At 41.4% G+C, this 21,843-nt stretch overlaps 1 protein-coding gene across 3 annotated transcripts in view; it reads right to left on the minus strand.

The window, feature by feature from the left end:
* Positions 1-21,843, minus strand: part of LOC132130621 (follistatin-related protein 4-like) — a 205,511-nt gene that overhangs the window by 43,379 nt on the left and 140,289 nt on the right. For all 3 annotated transcript variants that reach the window (XM_059542391.1, XM_059542392.1, XM_059542390.1), the window contains exons 5-6: positions 21,432-21,613; positions 15,489-15,609 (exon numbers count right to left, since the gene is read on the minus strand). In XM_059542391.1, coding sequence (XP_059398374.1) covers positions 15,489-15,609; positions 21,432-21,613 — 303 coding nt within the window. The remainder of the gene's footprint in view (positions 1-15,488; positions 15,610-21,431; positions 21,614-21,843) is intronic.

The raw sequence follows: 21,843 nt of genomic DNA on the forward strand, positions 1-21,843 counted from the left end.
TCAGAATGAGGAGATCTAACATATTGTGTGAATGAATGAAACACTGCATAATATATAATCATTTACACGCATGTAAAATGTAAAAGTGCACTAGTTACCAAATAAAAAAAATATATATTTCTCACATCTCACTAGGGCCATGAATCAAACAGGCCCACCAAGTTTAATTCCAATTGGACTGTTAACCTTGTCTAACAGCTGCTGATTTGATTGGCCGATGGCGGCCATGTTTTTCAAGATCTTTGAATGTCCTCATAGATAGTGATGGCACCTCGAACAAAGAAATTGCATGCCAATGTCTAAGTCATTCGCTCCAACGGTTGCCAAGTGCCATTTTTATGTTGTGTCAACAGATTGAACCCGTACACATATGCACAAAGTTTGGTGAAACTTGATATCCAAAATGCAGTGCAATTATGAAGCAATGTGAACGATGATGAAATCTGAAGCTAACTGATTTTATATTGTGAAAATATGATTTGATTCAAAACACAGTCAAATCAATTTTGGCCCTAGACTCAAGAGATTTATGAGCAGTCATGTGGAGGAGGGTAATATGACGGCAATGAAAGTGATGTTGACATCTCAGCGCACTCAAGTCAAAAGCTATCAGAAGGTCTGACAAGCTATTATAGACCCCGTTGGCAGTTTGTATTCAGATTCACAGCTATAATGGGATAATGAGCGGCCAGGGGTTTTTACCTAATTATATGTCAGCAGGATACATTAGGTGATATTACCTAACCTCAAGATATATGAAGATCTTTAGTAGAAAATTGACATATCAACATCAGAATATCATCACTTTTTGTCCTTATAAATATCATCATCTGCACCAAAATGCATGTTTCTGCTCACTTTCCGTCTTTAAGGTGGTTGTTCCTCCATATCCTCATTATATAATACTATATGAGCCATGAAATCCTGATGTATCAATATAATAATCATCATCAAAAAAAATACTGCCTGAACTCTTTGCACAGTAAAGTACTTTATCACAAAAAGTAAAACGTAAAGTGAGGGCAAGTAAATGATTTGTCATTGGTAATTAGAGCTCATTGTAGGTCTCTCTTGAAATTTTGATACATTATAGCTAAAAATCTGTTTCTCTGGAGAAAATGAATGTGATTTTTCCTGCACTGTCAGTGGCCCAATTAAAGCAACACTTCAAACCCACACTGTAAGCCTGAACACTGCACCATTAATCAGCTGATAATCATTGCTCAAAATGGCTACATTATGGAATAATCAGTCGGGCAAAGTACTTCTCGATTTTCTCTTCACGTGCAATCAAGCTGGACTGATTGCTGATTTACTTAAGCCGTTTCCATGCAAGGATTCAGTGATCATTTCTGTCTAAAGGCATCTTCAACCTGTGCATGGGTGACATCAGCATCACACACAGCAACAACTGTTAACAATTTTCTCATGCTTTAAGACTGATGATGATGATAATCTATGATGCACAGATGTTGGTCATAGTAACATCACACTGGCATTACACAGCACATTCACCATTTAGAGCAATAGATCTAAAAAAAAAGGTATACTATATACACACACACACACACACACACACACACACAAATATAATAATAAATAATTATAAAAATAAATTGAATATTAATGATAATAATAATACTAATAAAAAGGAAGAAAGAAGAAAAACGTGTTCTGCAATCATTTAGTCAGCCACACACTTTTATCCTTACACAACAAGTCAGTGTGTCATATTAAACAGAACGAGAAGAGAGAAAAAAGAAAAGTTTAACAGTATTAGCATTATGAAAGGCAGTTACTATGAATGAATGTTTACATACTGTAGATGATCACTTTTTGTTTGGAATATAATACTTTGTTGTTTGATATTAGTCCTAAGAGTTCTTAAAAAAATAAAAAAATAAAAGATTATTCCAAACTTTAGTTAGAGTTAGGGCTGGCTGCAGAAAAAGTCTTAATTGTTAATGATCCATGCTGATAATGAAAAAGATTCATCGGGAACAGCATTTATAGAGATTCTGAACTTTATTGGTCAGACAATACGTGTCAGGGCCTACTCATTGTCGTAATCATACTTTAGATTTAATACTGTAACATGGAATTGATGTTAATGGTGTTGAAATTCTGCAGCAGAGTGATGATATCACGGATCATTATCTAGTCTCATGTATTCTCCAAACCGTAAACTCCTTGTTACATATATGGTAGAACCATCACTTCTATCACAAAACAACAAAAAGTTTCCTGCCTTGTCTCAACTCCTCAGTAAATCCAATAGCTCATTAAATCTTGATGTTGTAAAAGAAACTATGGACTCTCTCTTTTCTAGCTCTTTAGATATGGCCACTCCTTTACACTTAAATAAGATTAAGGAAAACAGTCTAACACTGTGATATAACGAACACATTCGCACATTAAAGAGAGCGGCCCGGAGAATGGAGCGCAGCTGGAAGAAAACAAAACTAGAGGTATTTCATATTGCATGGCGGGAAAGTACTTTTACATATAGAAAAGCTCTAAAACGGCTAGATCTGCTTACTTTTCAGCTCTTGAAAAGAAGAAATCAAACACAACCTCAGGCATTTAATTATTACAGTGGCTAAATTAATGAAATATAAAGCATTAACAGGCACATTTACATGCATTTGAAATTGAAAATATTGTTTACCCTAATGCTGTGGCAATTTTTCCCATGGTATTGAAAATGGTTTCGATAACTGATATATTTTTTTCACAGTCGGGTATAGAGGTTAAAAATTTCAGTGTCGTGACAACACTAGTTTCTTATCTTACAGATACCGGAGTGGACTAAGAAGGTATCGTGCTGTTCAGGGAGGACCTGGCTTTACGTCTCTGCCGTAGTATAGTGTAACATCAGGAGGAGATGAACCACTCACTGAAGGCAGATGGTCTACTGCTCTGCCTGTCAGCAGTACGCGCCTTTCCAGCTGCTTGCTATTGAGACTAAAAAGCCAATAAATTGAAAAAAAGAGCTACACCTGTAGAGATACAGTCAGTAAGTGTTTGTTAATGCTTCAGTGGCTCTTATTCACCCAAATAGTAAATGTATACTGACACCTGTTAGCCTGGATGAATGCAGTGTGCTGCTATCTGTTGCTTCTTCACACTGACGCCATTGGTTTGTCCTCTATTTTGATCATTTTTTTATCTGTTTTTCTCAAACTGCATAAATATATTTATACATAAATATTACACCGATATCAAGAAATGTAAAGTATTGTTTATGTGTAAAGTGAATTTGTGCTTAATTTATAAATAAATGCATTTGTAAATATTTTAGGATGACTAAGTATTAATGCAATTAATGTCTAATAAAGGTAGCCGTTAAAGTAATTTCATGACCTAATCTAAAGTTAGAAGTACTGTATTTACTGCTAACAAATCATTAACAAATCCTTTACTACTACTTTAAATACTGAACATATGAGGTAATTAAACAATAACTCAATAACAATAAGTATTACAGATGAAAATCATTTGAAAGTTTACAACTAGGAAAAGCAATTGTAAACAAAACCGCTTCATTAGCATTTTCTGCATCTGTTTCAAGAGGCTGAACACTGAAGCCTTTCAGCAGAATACTGCTAACAGTGTGTGGCTGTGTGTGTGAAGGTGGCAGCGCTGGGAAGAGCTGAACAGTCCATCGCCTCAAGCACTTTTTTGAAGTCAGACTCTAGCTGAGGCCTGCAGAAGGAATAAATCAATGCAGCCACGGTAATGAATTATTTCCTTCATGTATTCCAAGTTGGAGGCTGAGATAAAATAAGCCCACATGCAGAGCAGCTAACAGTCGGAAGCCTCTCCGCCGTCATCGGAGTGCTGCAGCAGCACTTGTGCGTGTACAAATGCAAAACGTATGAGAAACTGCATTTCCTTCCGCTAAATGCTCTTTTGCGCCGCCAAAGCTCACATGTAGAACATTAGAGAGGAGCACTGGATTCATCAAGAACATGACAGAATTACAAACCGGGCCTCCACTTTGGTGCTGGCAGATACACTAACTCGGAAAATCAAATAAAAAATTTGAAAACATAATATTTTCTATTTTTCCAATGCATAACTCATGGCCATGATGCTAGAGTGTTCTGGATGGCTCCCAGGGCAGAGGCTATGGGCTGAGCAATAAACAAAATCATATCAAGATCTTGCTAATATAATAATATTTTAAGGACTAATTCTCATTATTAACAGGTTGCGCTTTAGCATGCATGAACTTCATCAGCTAACTAAGCAACATGCTAACATCAGACTCCACTGGAATCACAAAAAAATCCAGTGGCATTTGAAGCAACTGCTTTTGTTTCAAATGAGTCACTTATGAGGCTCACTTCAGTAAGTAAGTGATTTGCGGACAGCAGAGCTAATGTCTCCATTCAACATGTTTAATTAACTCCTAGTCCGATTCAGTAATTTAACCCCTAGAGAGACATGTGACCTGCTCTGATATGCAAAAACCTCTCCTGACCTGCCAGAATGAGCCATGCAGCTAAGATCAGTCAGTTGAGACTAACATTGAGACGTGGTAACCTTCAGCCCGGCTGTCAGCCACAGGAGCCCTGTTCTCAGCGGGACCTTTTTCTCAAGCAATTACACCCCTTCACTCGTTCCTGCACCCACCTGCTCTTTATCGCTGCCTCATGGTCGGTGATCACTGATCGTCTATCTCTGCTGGTTAGGCTTCATCTGTTTAGTTTCAGCAGGTAGCAGTGATTATTTTTTGAAGGATCTTATATTTGTCCTGTCCGGGGTGTTACAGCTCAGGATAGTCACTAGTGAAGGGTTTGGGGTCTCATTTTTTGGTTCCAATGCAGACTTTGGATTAATATAGACAGCCACTGACAGCGTGGCTAAATGTCTTTATAACCACCGTTAAAGGGGTCATATAATGCCTATTTTCCACAAGTTGATATGATTCTTTAGGTCAAAAAGCTGTTACAATAGTTTGTTTAAAATTTCTCAATGGTTACCCTGTCAAAAACAGCTCTTTTCGAAAACACGCTGGTTTGTGGAATTCTCATTTAATGCTAATGAGCTCTGCTGAAAAAATTGCCGGATCGCCTTCTGTGTGAACACAAACATGTCCCGGGATTGATCCCAGGTTGGAGACCTAGTAATATTGCCAGGTTCTTTTACCAGGTGTTTTGAAGGCAGATCAACATTTGCGACAAAAAAAAGTGCAAACTTTAATAAAGCAGAGATCAGTTAGTTCCTCACTTTCTGCGCTGAAGCTGAGATCGTTCGCCAGCTTTAGTGAAAGTTAACGTGCCTAGCGTTTTCGACTCGTCCATTACACGTCATGCCCTGATGTCACGTGTCTTTACGGGACCTTTACGGGTTGTGTGAATGCACGCACATATTCCGGGTAATCACTGGCAGTGTGAAAGGGGCAAAATCTAGCGACCCGGGAACAATTGCTGGGACACATTACCTTTGTATTTTACGGAATCATAGTGTGAAAGGGGCTTGAGAGACTGTTTACTTTAGCCGCATTCATAGTGAAACTTGTAAGGGTTAAGGGATCTAACTTATGCTCATGCAGAATAAAACATTAATATGTGCTTTATAAGTTCTAATAAACAGCCAATATGCTAGTAATATGTATGCTAATACACAGCTAGTTAATAGTGAGAACTGGTCCCTAAACTAAAGTGTTACCATTTTAACTGTAGTGTGTTATTTGATATTATATTTAAAGGTAATATAATTTAAATGCACTAAATTGCATCTTTATAATTACAAATGTATTTAAATATGACATACAAATTTCAATAGAAATTACATTAAAGTTAACTTTAGTTCATCAGTGCTTGTCAGTATATTCGGCAGGACACTTTAGAAATATTTTAAAGACAACAGAAGTAATTATGAAATGACATACAGTACAAACATGTACTGATGTGGGTCAAAAAGAATTCTTAAGATCAGCTAGTTACATTAATATACAAATTTAAACTAGAATAGATTCTCATTTAATTATACATAACATTAAATGAAGTGTCTGAAAACACTTTAGTATATATAAATATATATTTTAAATGATATTATTTCTGTAAAAAGCACTTCTTTATAACAAGGGTGTTTGTGTATTTTAGGACAGTCTGTGTAACAGGCTCACAGTGTTCTCCAGCTGATAAGTGAACATTTAAAATTGATTTATTGATTGAAAGTGGCTTCAAATTTTCTTAGGTCATTGCAAGGCTGTTCTGGGTGGTTTCTAGGTGGATTTTCACCTTCTTGCTAATCTTCCGTGATCAGTTGCATAAGCATACAATAGCCACTATGTCAAAACTGTGTTTTAAGAACTACTGTAGCTTGCTAACTATCAATAAGCAGCAAATTAGGAGATTTTTGAGGCAAAAGTCCTAGTTAATAGATAATTAATAGTGAAAAATGTGTGACCCTTTCTTCATTGTGCATCTGTGTGACTTTCTCACCTGTTTTATGGCCCAGCATTGTTAGAGTTAAAGAGTTTATTCAAATCACTAACCCTCCCTTAGATCAACAGTAATAATAATTATGATTATAATTTTAGTTTTCTACTGTTGTATTTCTGTCCCAGAAAGGCTTATATTTTTTATTTTTGGTGAAAGCACTGAAATCCAGCACTGTCAGATTAATTCAAACAGCAGTCTTTTCAGATTAATGCTATATGAGCTTTACACATATTTATTTGCTGCATGATTTGGGTTGTCTTCCAGAAAGCAAGGTAAACTTACCATTGCATGTACCCTAAACTCTCTGTTGATTAACCCAAACCTTGCCTATTTAAAGGTCCTGTTTTTCGTGCTTTTTTGAAGCTTTGATTGTGTTAACAGTGTGCAATATAACATGTATATCATGTTTTGCGTGTAAAAAAACTCGTTTTTTTTTCACACAATTTACCTCTCTGTATACCGCTGTTTTCACTGTCATAAAAACGGGCTGATGACTTCCTTGTTCTATAAAGTCCCTCCTTCAGAAACACGTAACGAGTTCTGATTGGGCCAGCAGTTCCTGTGTTGTGATTCGACATCAGCTTAGTGCACATTGCCCTCCTGGAAATGCGATCGGGCTAGATTTGGACTAGTTTTGAGAAGCAAGTGGGCAGAATTTGTTTTGAAAACCTGGCAATCCTGATCTGAACGCACATGCTGGAGATGTACTTCTAATCACAGAACGCCTTTACTGACGAGATGCGCATGAAAATCGCATTCGATTTTTTGCACAGCCCTACAATCTAGTTAACAAAGCTAAACAGCGTTGCTCTTTGTGTAATTAGTTTCAGAAACTGTTAAATGCACCAACTTAAATAATAAAATACACTTACCGGTTGTGGTCCATAAACAACTCCTTCTCCAAACAAAGAGGGAACTGCTCCATCTTAAAAGAATAATCTTTGTGCGAATCCGGCATTTAACTGATTGAGATTGAGGAAGCTGTCCTCAGCAAAATGTGCTGCACATAGTTTTACATGTGGATTAGAATTTTCGGGAACCGAGTTAAACATAAATTGTAACCATTGATCTCTAAGTACAGCGTCCCTGGGAAGCCCACACAAAGATGATTGGACTCCGAGATGAAAATAACAGCGTTTCGACGACATGGCGACAAACACACTCTTCAAACGCAGCTCTTCCTCTTCTCCGTTGGAGCGCAACAAGACCACGCCCCCTTTTTTGTGAATTCCTGTGGGCGGAGGTTAGTCAAAAAACGGTTCTAGTGACGTCATTACTGCAGGAACTAGAGGGATGTAGTCCAAACTGAGTTTGTCCTCCAACAAAAAACGACCATATAGGTCGTTTGTGCAAGCATTTATTACGACCTATATTTACATTTTAAAGTTAAGCGCCCTCTAGCGGGCATAAAAATATTGCGTTGCCTCTGTCATCATGAATTGACGTATAACGTCATTACCAATCAAAAGGCACGTATATTTAAATGCAATGTGTGGGCGTTTTACACCGATCTCACAGTATTTCCTACATATTTTACTAGGTGGCTTATTCGTTCGAATGACCACACCTAACCCCACCCCTAAACCTAACCCTCACAGAAATCATGCTAAATTATGATTTATTGAGCATATACATTTTCGTGCACATCCGTTCCCTGAGATCGAACCCATGACAGCATGATTACATATCAAGGTATAACGCAATAATCTACTTACTGAGCTACACGAAACACAAACCAGAGGGCAAATAAAATAATACAAAACATTAATATGAAAATGACCTTTTGCCGATAGGGGCGCAATTGTAGTATATGCTCTGATGGGTCGTATTTCAGGGATTTGGACAAACGACCTATACAAGCGTATTGGTTGGAGGACAGGTTGTCCAAACTGGTCGTTCGATGTAGGCAAATTCTGTTAAATAAAATATCTCGCTTGGCATTGAACTTTGAGCTTTATAATTTTACAGATATTATTTATAGCAACAACATTACACACTAACTAAAGTTTTTTCAAACTTTTTTGTTTCATCTTTAATCTTAATTACTGATAGCCAGAGGTGGGTAGTAACGAGTTACATTTACTTCGTTACATTTACTTGAGTAATTATTTGGGGTAACTAATACTTTTCGGAGTATATTTAAAGATGGGTACTTTATACTCTTACTTGAGTAAATTTTTGGGGAAAATATCTGTACTTTTACTTCGTTACTGTGGGCGACGCTCCTCTCGTTACTTTATCTTAATGCAATAAATGTTATAAATGCTTCAGTTTATTCCAAACGCGCCGTCTACTTTTCTCTGGGCAATGAGCGATGCCCATTCACGAATTATTCATTCTTTTGAGTCAATTCTGTTCAAAGGCTTGATCAAACCAATTGGCAAACGAGTGAATTGGTTCATGAATCAGTTTGAATGAGTTGTTCAGTTCCCTGCCGCACGCGCTGAGCGTCTGAAGTGGTTCACTCAGAGTTGTAACGTGTCTGGAACTGCACTGAATTGAAAGCAAATCTGCAAAGGCTATTATTTGCTAGCGATGGAGATCCTTATAAGATGAACACCGCGTGTGCTGTCTACTGTTTAACAGGTAATAACTTGGGCTACATTCGATTACAGTACACGATAGCACTGTGGCATTAGTTTGTTATACATGTGTGGCTTATAACAGAGGGGAGTCAAGTTGAATGCAGCTTCTAAAAGAGAAAAAATAGCCGATGAAGATTTTATTAATTTTAATACAATCGCACCGGTGCGAGTACGTTCAGCAAGTCATAGCAACAGCTGCTGAATTCAGATCTGTGATCGCTGGCTGGTGGTGAGCCAGAGATAGATGCGTTTTTACAGCGCTGCGCATTATAACCAATCACACATGATTCTTTTGAGCTTATTAAAGCATTGGCCAATCAGAGGTGTTCAGATGAGTCATCGCTAAAATGCCAGTGCTTCCTTCACTCGCTCACTGACTGAATGCCTCTTTCTGGCGAATTCTCTCGTCAGAAACAACAAAGTGCAAATGTGTGTACGAATCTTTAATTAAGATATTGATTTCACAGTGTTAACAATTTCAGGGAGTTTCTGAGAGTGATTGAACTCTAGACTGTCAGTGAAAATGATCTTTGATAATGTAAATGTTATTTGCTCTCTGTCACGGACGGGATTCAAGAAACACGGAGAGATCCAAATGCAGGTATGCGGTTTATTTAGGGGCAATCCAAAAAGCATAAACAGTCCAGGCAGGGTCAAAACCAGAATATCCAAACAACATGAAAACAGACAATAACACACGGCAAGGGCAAGACTACGGAAAGCATGAAACATACACAAGGACTCCGTGACACAGACTCAGACAGACCGGGTATAAATACACAAAAGGATGATGGGGAAACAGGAGACAGGTGGGGAACAATCAATTACCTAAACAAGGAGGAAGGTGACCAAATAAGGAGACAGGAAGTGATAAGGTGACAGACACCATGAGAAAGGAGGACATCTAGTGGAAACCCAGGGACACAACCCAGACACTGTGACAGAACCCACCCTCTACGGAGCGGCTCCCAGACGCTCCACGACAGACACAAAACAGACCAGGAGGGAGGCGGACAGGTGGAGGCTCAGGGGGAGGGATGGAGGGCCAGAAAAGAAAGACATTGGAAACAGGCACCAGAAAGTAACCACAAAACAGGAAGACCAGGAGGGAGGAGGACTGGAGGAGGTTCAGGGGGAGGGATGGAGGGCCAGACTACAGAGAGGAACAGGGACAGGAGTAAATACAAAAACAACAAACAAAAAACAACATGAAGCCCCCCAGGGCGGGGCAGAAGACCACCACGTCCTTGTGGTCGAGGCCAGAGTCCTCCAGGGCGGGGCAGAAGACCACCACAACCGTGTAGTCAGGGCAAGCGCCCCCCAGGGCGGAGCAGAAGACCACCATGTCCGTGTGGTCAGAGCAGAAGCCCCCCAGGGCGGAGCAGAAGACCACCACGTCCTCGTGGTCAGAGCGGACGCCCCCCAGGGCGGAATGGAAGACCACCACGTCCGTGTGGTCAGAACGGAAGCCCCCCAGGGCGGAGCAGAGGACCACCATGTCCTCGTGGTCAGAGCGGAAGCCCCCCAGGGCGGAGCGGAGGACCACCACGTCCTCGTGGTCGACGCCAGAGTCCCCCAGGGCGGAGCGGATGACCACCACCCCCCTGTGGTCGATGCCGGAGTCCAACAGGCCCGAGCAGCAGCCCACCCAGTGACTTGACTTGACTCTGAACGTCCAACGGTGACCCGCCCTGACTCTGGAAGGTCTTCAGTGACTGGCCCTGACTCTGGAGAGTCCACTGGGACGTGACTCGACTCTGGACGGTCAACAGGAACTAGCCCTGACTCTAGACCGGTCTTGGGCACCGAATCGGGAACGGCATCGGGCACCGCCTTGGCCTCGGGAACGGCATCGGGCACCGCCTCGGCCTCCGGAACAGCATCGGGCACCGCCTCGGTCTCCGCCTCGGCATCGGGCACCGCCTCGGCATCGGGCACCGCCTCGGCCTCCGGAACAGCATCGGGCACCGCCTCGGCCTCCGGAACAGCATCGGGCACCGCCTCGGCTTCCGGCACCGCCTCGGCTTCCGGAACAGCATCGGGCACCGCCTCGGCATCGGGCACCGCCTCGGCTTCCGGAACAGCATCGGGCACCGCCTCGGCCTCCGGAACAGTATCGGGCACCGCCTCGGCATCGGGCACCGCCTCGGCTTCGGGCACCGCCTCGGCTTCGGGCACCGCCTCGGCTTCGGGCACCGCCTTGGCATCGGGCACCGCCTCGGCCTCCGGAACAGCATCGGGCACCGCCTCGGCATCGGGCACCGCCTCGGCCTCGGGAACGGCATCGGGCACCGCCTCGGTCTCCGGAACAGCATCGGGCACCGCCTCGGTCTCCGGAACAGCATCGGGCACCGCCTCGGCCTCCGGAACAGCATCGGGCACCGCCTCGGTCTCCGGAACAGCATCGGGCACCGCCTCGGGAACGTCCTCTGGGCCTTGAGGAACGGTAGACGCCTGTCTCCTCCTCCTCCGCCCTCTATGTTGGCGAGCCGGTGACACCTTATCTGGAGACTCAGGCGTTGAGTCGGCCATCTTGTGCTGTGGCCCCAAGCTGGCGGCCACCTTGTGCTGTGGCGCTGGGCTGGCGGCCATCTTGTGCTGTGGCTCTGGGCTGGCAGCCATCTTGTGCTGTGGCCCTGGATTGGCGGCCATCTTGAGCTGTGGTGCTGGGCTGGGGACCGCCCCACCGGAAGAGACCGGAGTGGCTGGGGCATTCCACAGAAGCCGATGCTGCACATAGTACACAAACTCCCAGTATTCCAGTGTCTCTAAATGTACCATCTCCTCCTGAGACACTGGATCATCCAGCCCGCCGTTGAAGTAGTCCTTCAAGGCCGCATCGTTGTATCCCATACCCTCGGCCAGGGACCAGAACACCTGTGCCAGGGCACCCACCTCATTGCCCTCTTGGCGGAGGGCGATCAGCCGGAGATACTTAGCTCTCCGCTCCGCCATCTTGGCTGGGGAACGGGAAAAAGACATACCGCTGGATCTCAGTGCGACGGAGTCCTTCTGTCACGGACGGGATTCAAGAAACACGGAGAGATCCAAATGCAGGTATGCGGTTTATTTAGGGGCAATCCAAAAAGCATAAACAGTCCAGGCAGGGTCAAAACCAGAATATCCAAACAACATGAAAACAGACAATAACACACGGCAAGGGCAAGACTACGGAAAGCATGAAACATACACAAGGACTCCGTGACACAGACTCAGACAGACCGGGTATAAATACACAAAAGGATGATGGGGAAACAGGAGACAGGTGGGGAACAATCAATTACCTAAACAAGGAGGAAGGTGACCAAATAAGGAGACAGGAAGTGATAAGGTGACAGACACCGTGAGAAAGGAGGACATCTAGTGGAAACCCAGGGACACAACCCAGACACTGTGACACTCTCTTTCTGAACAATGAAAGATTAGTAGAAATATTTATATCACTTTCAATGTTAAATTCACATTTAATATAAAGTCAGTCGTATTAAAAATATGTTATGGCATGACACCTATATCTGTTACTTAAGTAAACAGACAGGGTTTTATAATAGATTACATAAATTGGAGTAAAGGCTGATGAAATATTTACATTTATACACGCACACATACATTACATACATTTTATCTATATATCTAAATAAAAATAGGCTCAGTATATATGACCCAAAGTAACTAGTAACTAACTACTTGAGTAGATTTTTTATCCGATACTCTTTTACTCTTACCTCTTTTACTGATACCTGCTTTAGTTTAAACTCTATGGCAGTATCACATGTATTTAGGGTGACCACCTGCTAATAAGCCCAAGGGGGGACAAGGGGTATGTTTCTGAGGGACAATGTGGGACACTGCCTTGCGCGGCGGTGCCCCCACCCCATGGGCAGACTCACTGATAGTGGTTTATCCATTTCTAGCACATACCACCTTACATGGTATATTAATAATGCCCTATTCCCCTAAACATGTGTAATTGCTGATGTATCCTCATGACAGAATTGACAGATGCACTTCCACTTACGATTTACTTTAGCTATTTTATTTATTTTTCATTACAATTTATTCACTTTAAATAAATTATAATATAAAATTATAGGATTAAAATGAATTGCAGTTGCTCAACACCACAGGAACATTTAAAAAAAAAAAGTCTAAACTCACAACTCCAGAGGTTCACGGAACGAGAAGGGGGAGAAAGGATGGTGAACTTGCATGTTAGTAAAAGGCGCATGAAAAAAAAAAACTGTTTGAAACAGGACACACCTTCTCTTTTTTTCATTGATGATGGCGGTGCCTCACTTTTTCTCCATTTTTCGAATTGGAAAGCATGCATTTTAAAAGTTCCTTCCCAGTGTGTCTGGTATGCACGTGCGTGCGCTGTCATGACAACAACGAAAAAGTTGACAACAACCTAGTCAGCAGTTCAACTGAGGGGTGGGTGTGGCAACAGTAGCGTGCTGAACTGTCAAGTAATGTTCGTTTGGCTGCCTGGTACTCGAAGATATAGAGCGACCAACTTATTTTGAGCAAGCATTGATTATGCGTGACAGAGTATCAATTTGTGGGACGCATGAATTGGGCTTCAAACGCTGTGCGCGCACGCGCTACGCGGGACGGGTGGTCACCCTACATGTATTCCTGAAATAAATCCCAGAATGCATTATGACAAGTTCAGTGAAGGAACTCTTAACTCAAAAGATTTGAGAAAAATGCTGTTAATAAATGATACCAAAACCAAAAAGTGTCAATAAAAACATTAACTGTAAGCTACTAATATTTGTCATGAATTTTCATGTTCATTAATGTTTTTTTTAAAAACTAAAATAGCAAGATACTAATGTCAAAATATGCCTTTCCTGAACAGAAAAGGCACCTGCTGGAAACCCAGCTAATGAAGAACCAGATAACCAACAATTAAAGTATTAACCAGCTCTCACACGAGATACCATCTTAAAGGAACAGTTCACCCAAATTCTTTTTTTGTTTCTTTCTTCTGCAGAACAAAAGATTAGATATTCTGAAGATTCATGTTAAGCAAACAGTTGACTGTAGCCACTGACTTCCATAGAGTATGTGTGTGCATGTTTTTTCTTCTTTTTTTCCTTTTTCATACTATGGAAGTCAATAAGGGATCAATAACTTGAAGGGGATTAAACGATAACAGAATTTTCATCTCTTTAAGCTATATTTGTAAGCAAGCAATTGAGACAATACATGCAAAAGTAACTTAACATAATAATGACATCTAAAAGAAGAATATTACAGAATTCTTTGGTAACACTTTACATTAGGGAACACTATTCACTATTAAATAGTTTCTTATTAGCATGCATATTATTAGCATATTGGCTGTTTATTAGTATTTATAAAGCACATATTAATGTCTTATTCTGCATGATCATATATTAGATCCCTTAATCCTACCTCATACCTAAACTAACAACTACTTTACTAGCTATTAATAAGCAGCAAATTGGGGGTTTATTGAGGGAAAACAGTGAGTATGTGTTGCCTAATCTAAAGTTTCACCAATTCTGTGAAAATCAACATCTTGTGAATGTGCATATGTTTCCCCTCCAGCTCACAGACAGTGTGAATGTGTGTGAAGCACATAACAAAGCATGAAAATGATTTTGTTAGACAAAGATTTATAAGAAACACTTGTGTCTTTCCCAACAGGCTAAAATGTACCGATCAAACAGAGGAGTGTGGAGTGGAATCTCCTCAGGGATGTTTGTTTGTATGAAATACCTCAGTCGGTCAATTTCAGCAGTGATCCTTCCCCCCACATTCCAGATGACATCCTCCAAAATCCCACTGCAGCATCACGCTTAACCTTGGGAAGGGCTTAACCAGCGCAATGTTTTATTACACTGACACTCATACACTCAACCTTCCCACCTGAGGACCAACACTGGCCAACTGCACACAAAAGCAATGGGACTGTATAATGACAATAAGCAGTCCGCTAAAACCCATCATTAGCAAGGTTAACGACTGGCGCTGCTTAATGGAGCCGTGTTTTTGCCCCAGTAGCTAAATCTTAAGGTAAGGGTTACACGGCACCTCTAATGCTTTGATTGATCTATAGTGGAATGGATGGATAATTTTAGTCACAGTTGCTCATTCAGGGAACTGGGACTGTGAATTGCATTGGCAATTCCTGAAACGAATGAAATGAGGGCATTTGCTTTATGCGGCGTGGGACGATGGATGATACGAGATAATCTGGGCTTGCCATCTCATCTCTCTTTTTCAGCCAAAAGCACTCATCTCTCATCACCGGGCCTTGATTAGCATTCATTGGCCCAAAGGATCAGGTGCTTGCTTCACTGCAAATGTGCAAAGCGCTTCACGTAATGGTTCTTGGCAGTCAAAAAAAATCAGCAGATTTTTTATTTAATTTTTTTGCCACATGGTGAGAGAGGCTCATTTGTACTGTAGGACTCACGGAAGGCTGTGTAGAGCTCCTGAAGGGTCAGGTGACCATCGTTGTTGTAAGCGTCGTAACGCAGGAGGTCTTGCATGGTGCACTCCAGTAAGATATTGTCCAAATGCTCCTTTATGTAAATCTGTAAAATAACAGGAAGAATTCAATTAAATTACAGTGCTGCATAGTAACTGTTTACATTTAATCTGGATTATGTAATAAAATTCAAAAATTTAAGTACTCATAATAAGAGTATATTACATTCTAAAAATATTTCTGTGTTTCATTAGTATTGCCATGCAAGTAAATATGCAGTCAATGCTTCTGAGTTTGGCCAGAAAAAGCACCTCTCAAGCTGTTAAACCATGTAAGAAACAAATAATTATGCAAGTTACTGATAACGTCTAGGTTGTAACCCTCGTTCCCTGAAGGGGGGAACGGAGACATTACGTCAGAAAGAGACTGATGAATGGGGTCTCGCCCGAGAGCCCAATCACATTCGAGTGGTAACAAAATGAGCCAATGGTACACAGAGTACCTTAGTCTGCGGAATTTGCATCGCGATCTCCACCCCACAGAGTGGTTATATAAGGAGCAGCACGAGCAACTCGCACTCAAGTCTTAGCTGAGGAGCCGAGCCCAGTGACCCAGCCATTCAGTGGAACAGTGATGTAGCAAAGGGACATAACATCTCCGTTCCCACTTTCAGGGAACGAGGGTTACATACGTAACCTAGACGTTCCCTTTAAGTCGGTCACATTCTACGTTATGTCAGAAAGAGACTGACGAATGGGGTACCTTACAAAACGCCACATGGCTGTTTTCCAGTGACCCGTGTGAGTGATAGCACCCTGTCGTGAGAACAGCACGAGTGAGGGCCTATAGATGACACAGAATACACTGGGTAGCATATTTCAGCTGGACATATGCTAGCAGGCTGCCTGCTCGTAGGAAGACTTACAAAGGCAGGTATCAACCAAAAGCTGGTGATTCACATGAACTCTGAGGTACCAGCCCACAGGGTGGAAGTTTCAACGACAGAGCTGGCAAGGTGCTTGCCAAGGGAAAGACACATGCTACGAAGAGACTCACTGTGGAAATACACATGTGGGATTGCCCAAAAGGGGAATCACAACACAAGGAGGCACCTAGTCCCACACAGGGCTGACTGATAGGGCATGCACCCAAGTGCTTGACATCAACAGTGCTGGAGGAACTGTTCCTCTGAACTGAGGAACTCACCTGAGGGGAATAGTTCACGCATCCAGTCCGTGAAGTGGAATGGCACAGCAAGCGGATAGACACAGAGCAGGTCCTTACTGGCCCGAAGGGGTGAGTACCCAGGAGGACACGGGCTCTACACGGAGATTATAAAATCTTGCAAATGTGTTAGGTGTCGCCAAGCCCGCAGCTCTACAGATGTCTATTAGCCTGGCCCCTCTGAGGAACCTGATGATCAGATCATGCTTCCCAAGAGACTTACCATCAACAGGGTCATGGTGAGCTGAAATGGCAGCCACATAGACCTTCAGGGTGGAAGGAGACAGTCACCTAGTGAAAAAAAGGTTCCACTTCAAAGCATAGGAATGTCTGGTAGACAAGGCTCTAGCTGAAGTGATGCTAGCTACCACCTGAGGTGGCAAGGTACCTAAACCTTCCATGACCCGTCCATAACCCACACATATAGGTTCCAAAGATCGGGACACGGGTGCCAGAGGGTGCCCCATCTCTGAGAAAGAAGGTCTTTCCTCAGAGGAATTGGCCAGGGAGGGGCTGTCGCGAGAAGTACAAGTTCAGAGAACCAGGTCTGGCTGGGCCAAAAAGGCACAACCATGAGGACCTGCTCCTTGTCCTCCCCGATCTTGCACAATGTCTGTGCAAGAAAGCTCACTGGGGGAAATACATACTTGCGCAGGCCAGCTGTGTGCCACAGCATCCGTGCCAAGGGTGCCCTCAGTCAGGGAGTAAAACAACTGGTAGTGGGAATTTTCTAGAGAGGCAAACAGGTCTACCGGAGCGTCTCTGAAGCTTTCCCAAATCAGCTGAACCGATTGGGCGTGGAGTCTCCATTCCCCGGGGCGAGAATGCTGACGTGAGAACTCGTCGGCTGCATGATTGAGCCTGCCCCGGATGTGAATGGCACTAAGCGACCTCAGATGCTTCTGACTCCACAAGAGGAGATGGCGAGCGAGTTGCGACATGCAGCTGGAGTGTAGACAACCCTGACGGTTGATGTACGCTACGGTCGCAGTGTTGTCCGTACGGACGAACAGCCCCCAGGAACCAATCATCCAGCCTCGAACACTCGGGACAGGGTGGAGGATTCTACTCAAGCCCGATGCTCTCAGCTGCCAGGGATCAGACTCGGGCAATGCTGGCACTCCCGAGGGAAGCAACGCAGCTGAATCCTCAGCTCCCGAGGACTCAAGCCCGCCTTGTGATGCGGCGATCGACATTAGATCTTCCTCCCGAGCCCTGAATGAGATGTCAGGAGCTTGAGACGGTCCAGCAAACTCATCTGGAAACTCAACCGGCTGTGGTGTTTGTGAGGGGGGTGTGGCCCGAGGAGGCTGGCTCGTCAGGCAAGCCCACACGGTAACCCTCAGATCACCCTGGCCAGCAGCCGAAGTAGCCCTCTTACGAGAAGAGGAGCTAGAATGGGGTGTGGCAGTCCCTGCAATGAGAACATGATTAATCCACAAATGCAGTCTTAGCGTGCTGAAAGGCCAGACACGTGACACAGCGATCGTGGCAGTCACGAGGAGCCATATATCGACCGCACCCAGAAACACACGGGCGAAATGACATCTTTAAAAAGATGCAAACTCAACCCATTTATTTTTTTGGAGATGGAAAAAGCTCTTTCAGTGGTGCTGAAGTGCTCAGGGGAATGCGGGAGCTGAATGCAGGAAGCACAGACGAACCGCTGAATCGTGCCGTCACACAAACACCAGCTGACTCGCTTGTAAACACACACAGTTGCTCGGCTCCGAAGTGAAAGCTTGAGTGTGAGTTGCTTGTTCTGCTCCTTATACAGTATACCCGCACAGGGAGGCAGAGCTCGTGATGCGAATTCCGCAGACCAAGGTACTCTGTGTACCATTGGATCGTTTTGTTACCACTCGAAGGTGATTGCGGTCTTGGGCAAGACCCCATTCGTTATTCTCTTTCTGACGTAACGTAGAACGTGACCGACTGAAAGGGAACTGTTGATTCTGAAAAAAAAGGAAAAAAATAAAATAAATTCAGACCTAGAAGACTTTGCACATTCTGAATACTGTTTTTGATTCACAAACATTCATGTTAACTAAACTTCTTAAAATTAAATATTTACTCAAATATCTCTGAGGAAGTTAATATTTCAATAGTTTAACAACTTGCATGTTTACAGTTCTCTGATGTTAGTTAATGGTCACATTGACATGCAGATAAACAAATAAGATATTAAAATTTTTAGTGCACAAGTGTTTAAAATAGCTTTATTTTACATTTGTATGATTGAATTAACCATTACTTTTATTTTATCTCCACTGCAGTTCTTACATTAAGCACTTATTGTTAAACCCTGGTGTAACGTAATGTTTAATGTATTTTATGATGTTTATATAAAAAATTAAATGTCTTTGCTTTTTTTTGTTTGATAAAGTTTGATAAAAAAAAATCAAAAAAGTAGTCAAAATACATCATCTAAAATGAGCAACCTAGATTACAGTTTTCATCAAGTAATCAGTAATGGACAATAATCTACACACCACTGGTTACATAAAATCATTTACACAACATTTCTGTTCTTGATACAGATTGGTTGACATTATATGGCTCTAAAATGAAAGACCTGTCATTATTTGTTCATCCTCATATCATTCTGAACCAGTGTGCAATCCGTATTTCAATAATGGCAAAAACTGAGTCAGCAGAACCTGAATTGGGTTAAACATGAGCTTCAGTGGAGGGGAGGATAATGGAACCGGTGCTACTTTCAGTCTTTCATACTCTTATTTTCTGCATTGAAAATTAAATCAGAGGATTTGTGTATTGATAAACCGCAATACTGCAACAGTGTTCATTTTCTTCCCTTGTGAAAAATAAATACATATTAGCATACTTTTATTAAGAGTCCTTATTAAAGATAAAAACTTGATTTAAAGGAACAGTTCAACCGAAACAGTTCACTTTTGTCTTCTCCAGATGTTAACTGATGGACTGGTGTGGTGTGGATTACTTGTGTATTATTGTGATGTTTTTTATCAGCTGTTTGGACTCTCATTCTGACAGCACCCATTCACTGCAGAGCATCCACTGGTGAGCAAGTGATGGAATGATGAACAAACAAACTCATCTACATCTTTGGTGGCCCGAGGATGAACACATTTTTAAAAAATTATCCAATTTTTTGACAAACTACTCCTGTGAACATGAAATGTCTGAACTGAATGAATTTTTTTTGTGTTCCTCTGGCTCAGTGGTAGAGCATTGTGTTAGCAGCGCAAAAGGGTTCAATTCCCAGTTAACACACATACTGGTATAAAAGTTTGTAGCCTGAATGCACTGTAAGTCGCTTTGGATAAAAGTGTCTGCTAAATGCATAAATGTAATGTTTTTAAACACTTAATTGCACGCTATTTATATTTAAATAAAAAGTATAATAGTTTAAATGTATATGTGTTTTAATGTAATTTCTATTGAAATGTGTATATCATGTATTTAAATATATTTTTAATTAAACATTTGAAATGATGAAGTTGCAATTCAGTACACTTATTAACTATATTAACTTATATATATATATATATATATATATATATGTGTATATATATATATATATATATATATATATATATATATATATATATATATATAAATATGTAATATTAACTTGTAATATGTAATGTGTAATATCAAGTAACACATTTTTATAATAACAAATTATAATAAAATACTTTACATGTGCTTATGTTAAACAACATGTCATAACAAGAGTACTTCTTTAAAGTATGACAAAAGATGATTAAAGTGTCTTGATTAAAAAACAACAACTTTAAAGTAAAATGTTTAATTTGACATAATCTATCTACAGATACAGATTAAAAAAAAACTTTTAAAATGTATACTACAAGTGCACATTCACTACATTTCTGTTTAGTGGATGCTTTCAGATAATATGCAGGTAAAACTGTATAACTCAAATAAATATTTCATGCCCCTGTATTTATTTATTTGGTAAGTAGCTGTGAAGCAACTGATTTCACTTTGAAATATGATTCTTCTACTTTGGGTTCCCCAGAAAAAGAGCAGATTATTGGTTTGGAATGACATAAGCAGGGCTGCACATAAGTGGTGTGCAGGTGTGCATGCACAATTAAAATAAAAAATGCACTGGGTAAATAAGTTCAGACTGCTCATTCGCTTAATTGACAGCTGTTAATGCACAATCAGCGTTTTAGATCAACTGATTGTAATACTGTATAAGATTTCCATTTAAACTAAAAGCATAAATCTAGGTTACTGTATGCCCTGCCGGTTTCAGAACAGAATGCAAAACTATAATATTTTTCAATTCAATCATCAGCACATACACTTATGTAAAAAAGAAATAAAAGAAAGTGAAAATGTAACTATTAGCACTGTATTTTTAATTGTACTATAAAATAATTGAATTTCTAAAACTTTATATTTTAAAATATAGTTTTATTACACTTTATTTGGTTTATTATTTTATTAAAAAAGTGCAATAATACTATTATTTTATGCACTCCTGAACATAAGGACCTGAAAAATAAAATAAAATAAATTTAACCCACTCTGAAATATTTCCTAATATTCAACATAATATTCGGGATAATGTGCATTCTTGCAGTCATTATAGCAAAGTAGAGTGAAGTGAAATGACCAGCTGAAAGAACACTATTCCTTGCTTATTTTGCACCATATCTTCTTGCCCTGCAATGTTATGGGTTCCCTCACCTCTGCCAGCTCCTCACTGCTCAGGCGACCATCCTGGTTTCTGTCTATATACTTGAACATTGTGTCCACCAGGATCTTCCTCTGGTCCATGGCATTTGCTTGCCCGTCCGAGGAGGTTCTGGGTTGCATGTCCAGTAGCATGCCCTTCAGCTTGTTGTACTCTGCCATGGTGCACGTGTCACCTGTAAAGACACAACAGAGGAATTTAATTAACTGGATATAACCGAAGGCAGCAAGGATTTCATTTGCATTTGTGCACAGACGCTTGTTTGCGATTAGCATTTTTGGACAGTCGTTCAGTGCAGGGGTCCCAATTAATTCACTGTAATCCTGCCATTTACGCCGAAAGACAAAAGGTAAACATTCCCATTTAGACACTTTAGCTGTATCGCAGCTTCTCTCTGCAGTGAGG

This window comes from Carassius carassius, chromosome 47, assembly GCF_963082965.1.
Source record: "Carassius carassius chromosome 47, fCarCar2.1, whole genome shotgun sequence".
NCBI classification, from domain to species: domain Eukaryota; kingdom Metazoa; phylum Chordata; class Actinopteri; order Cypriniformes; family Cyprinidae; genus Carassius; species Carassius carassius.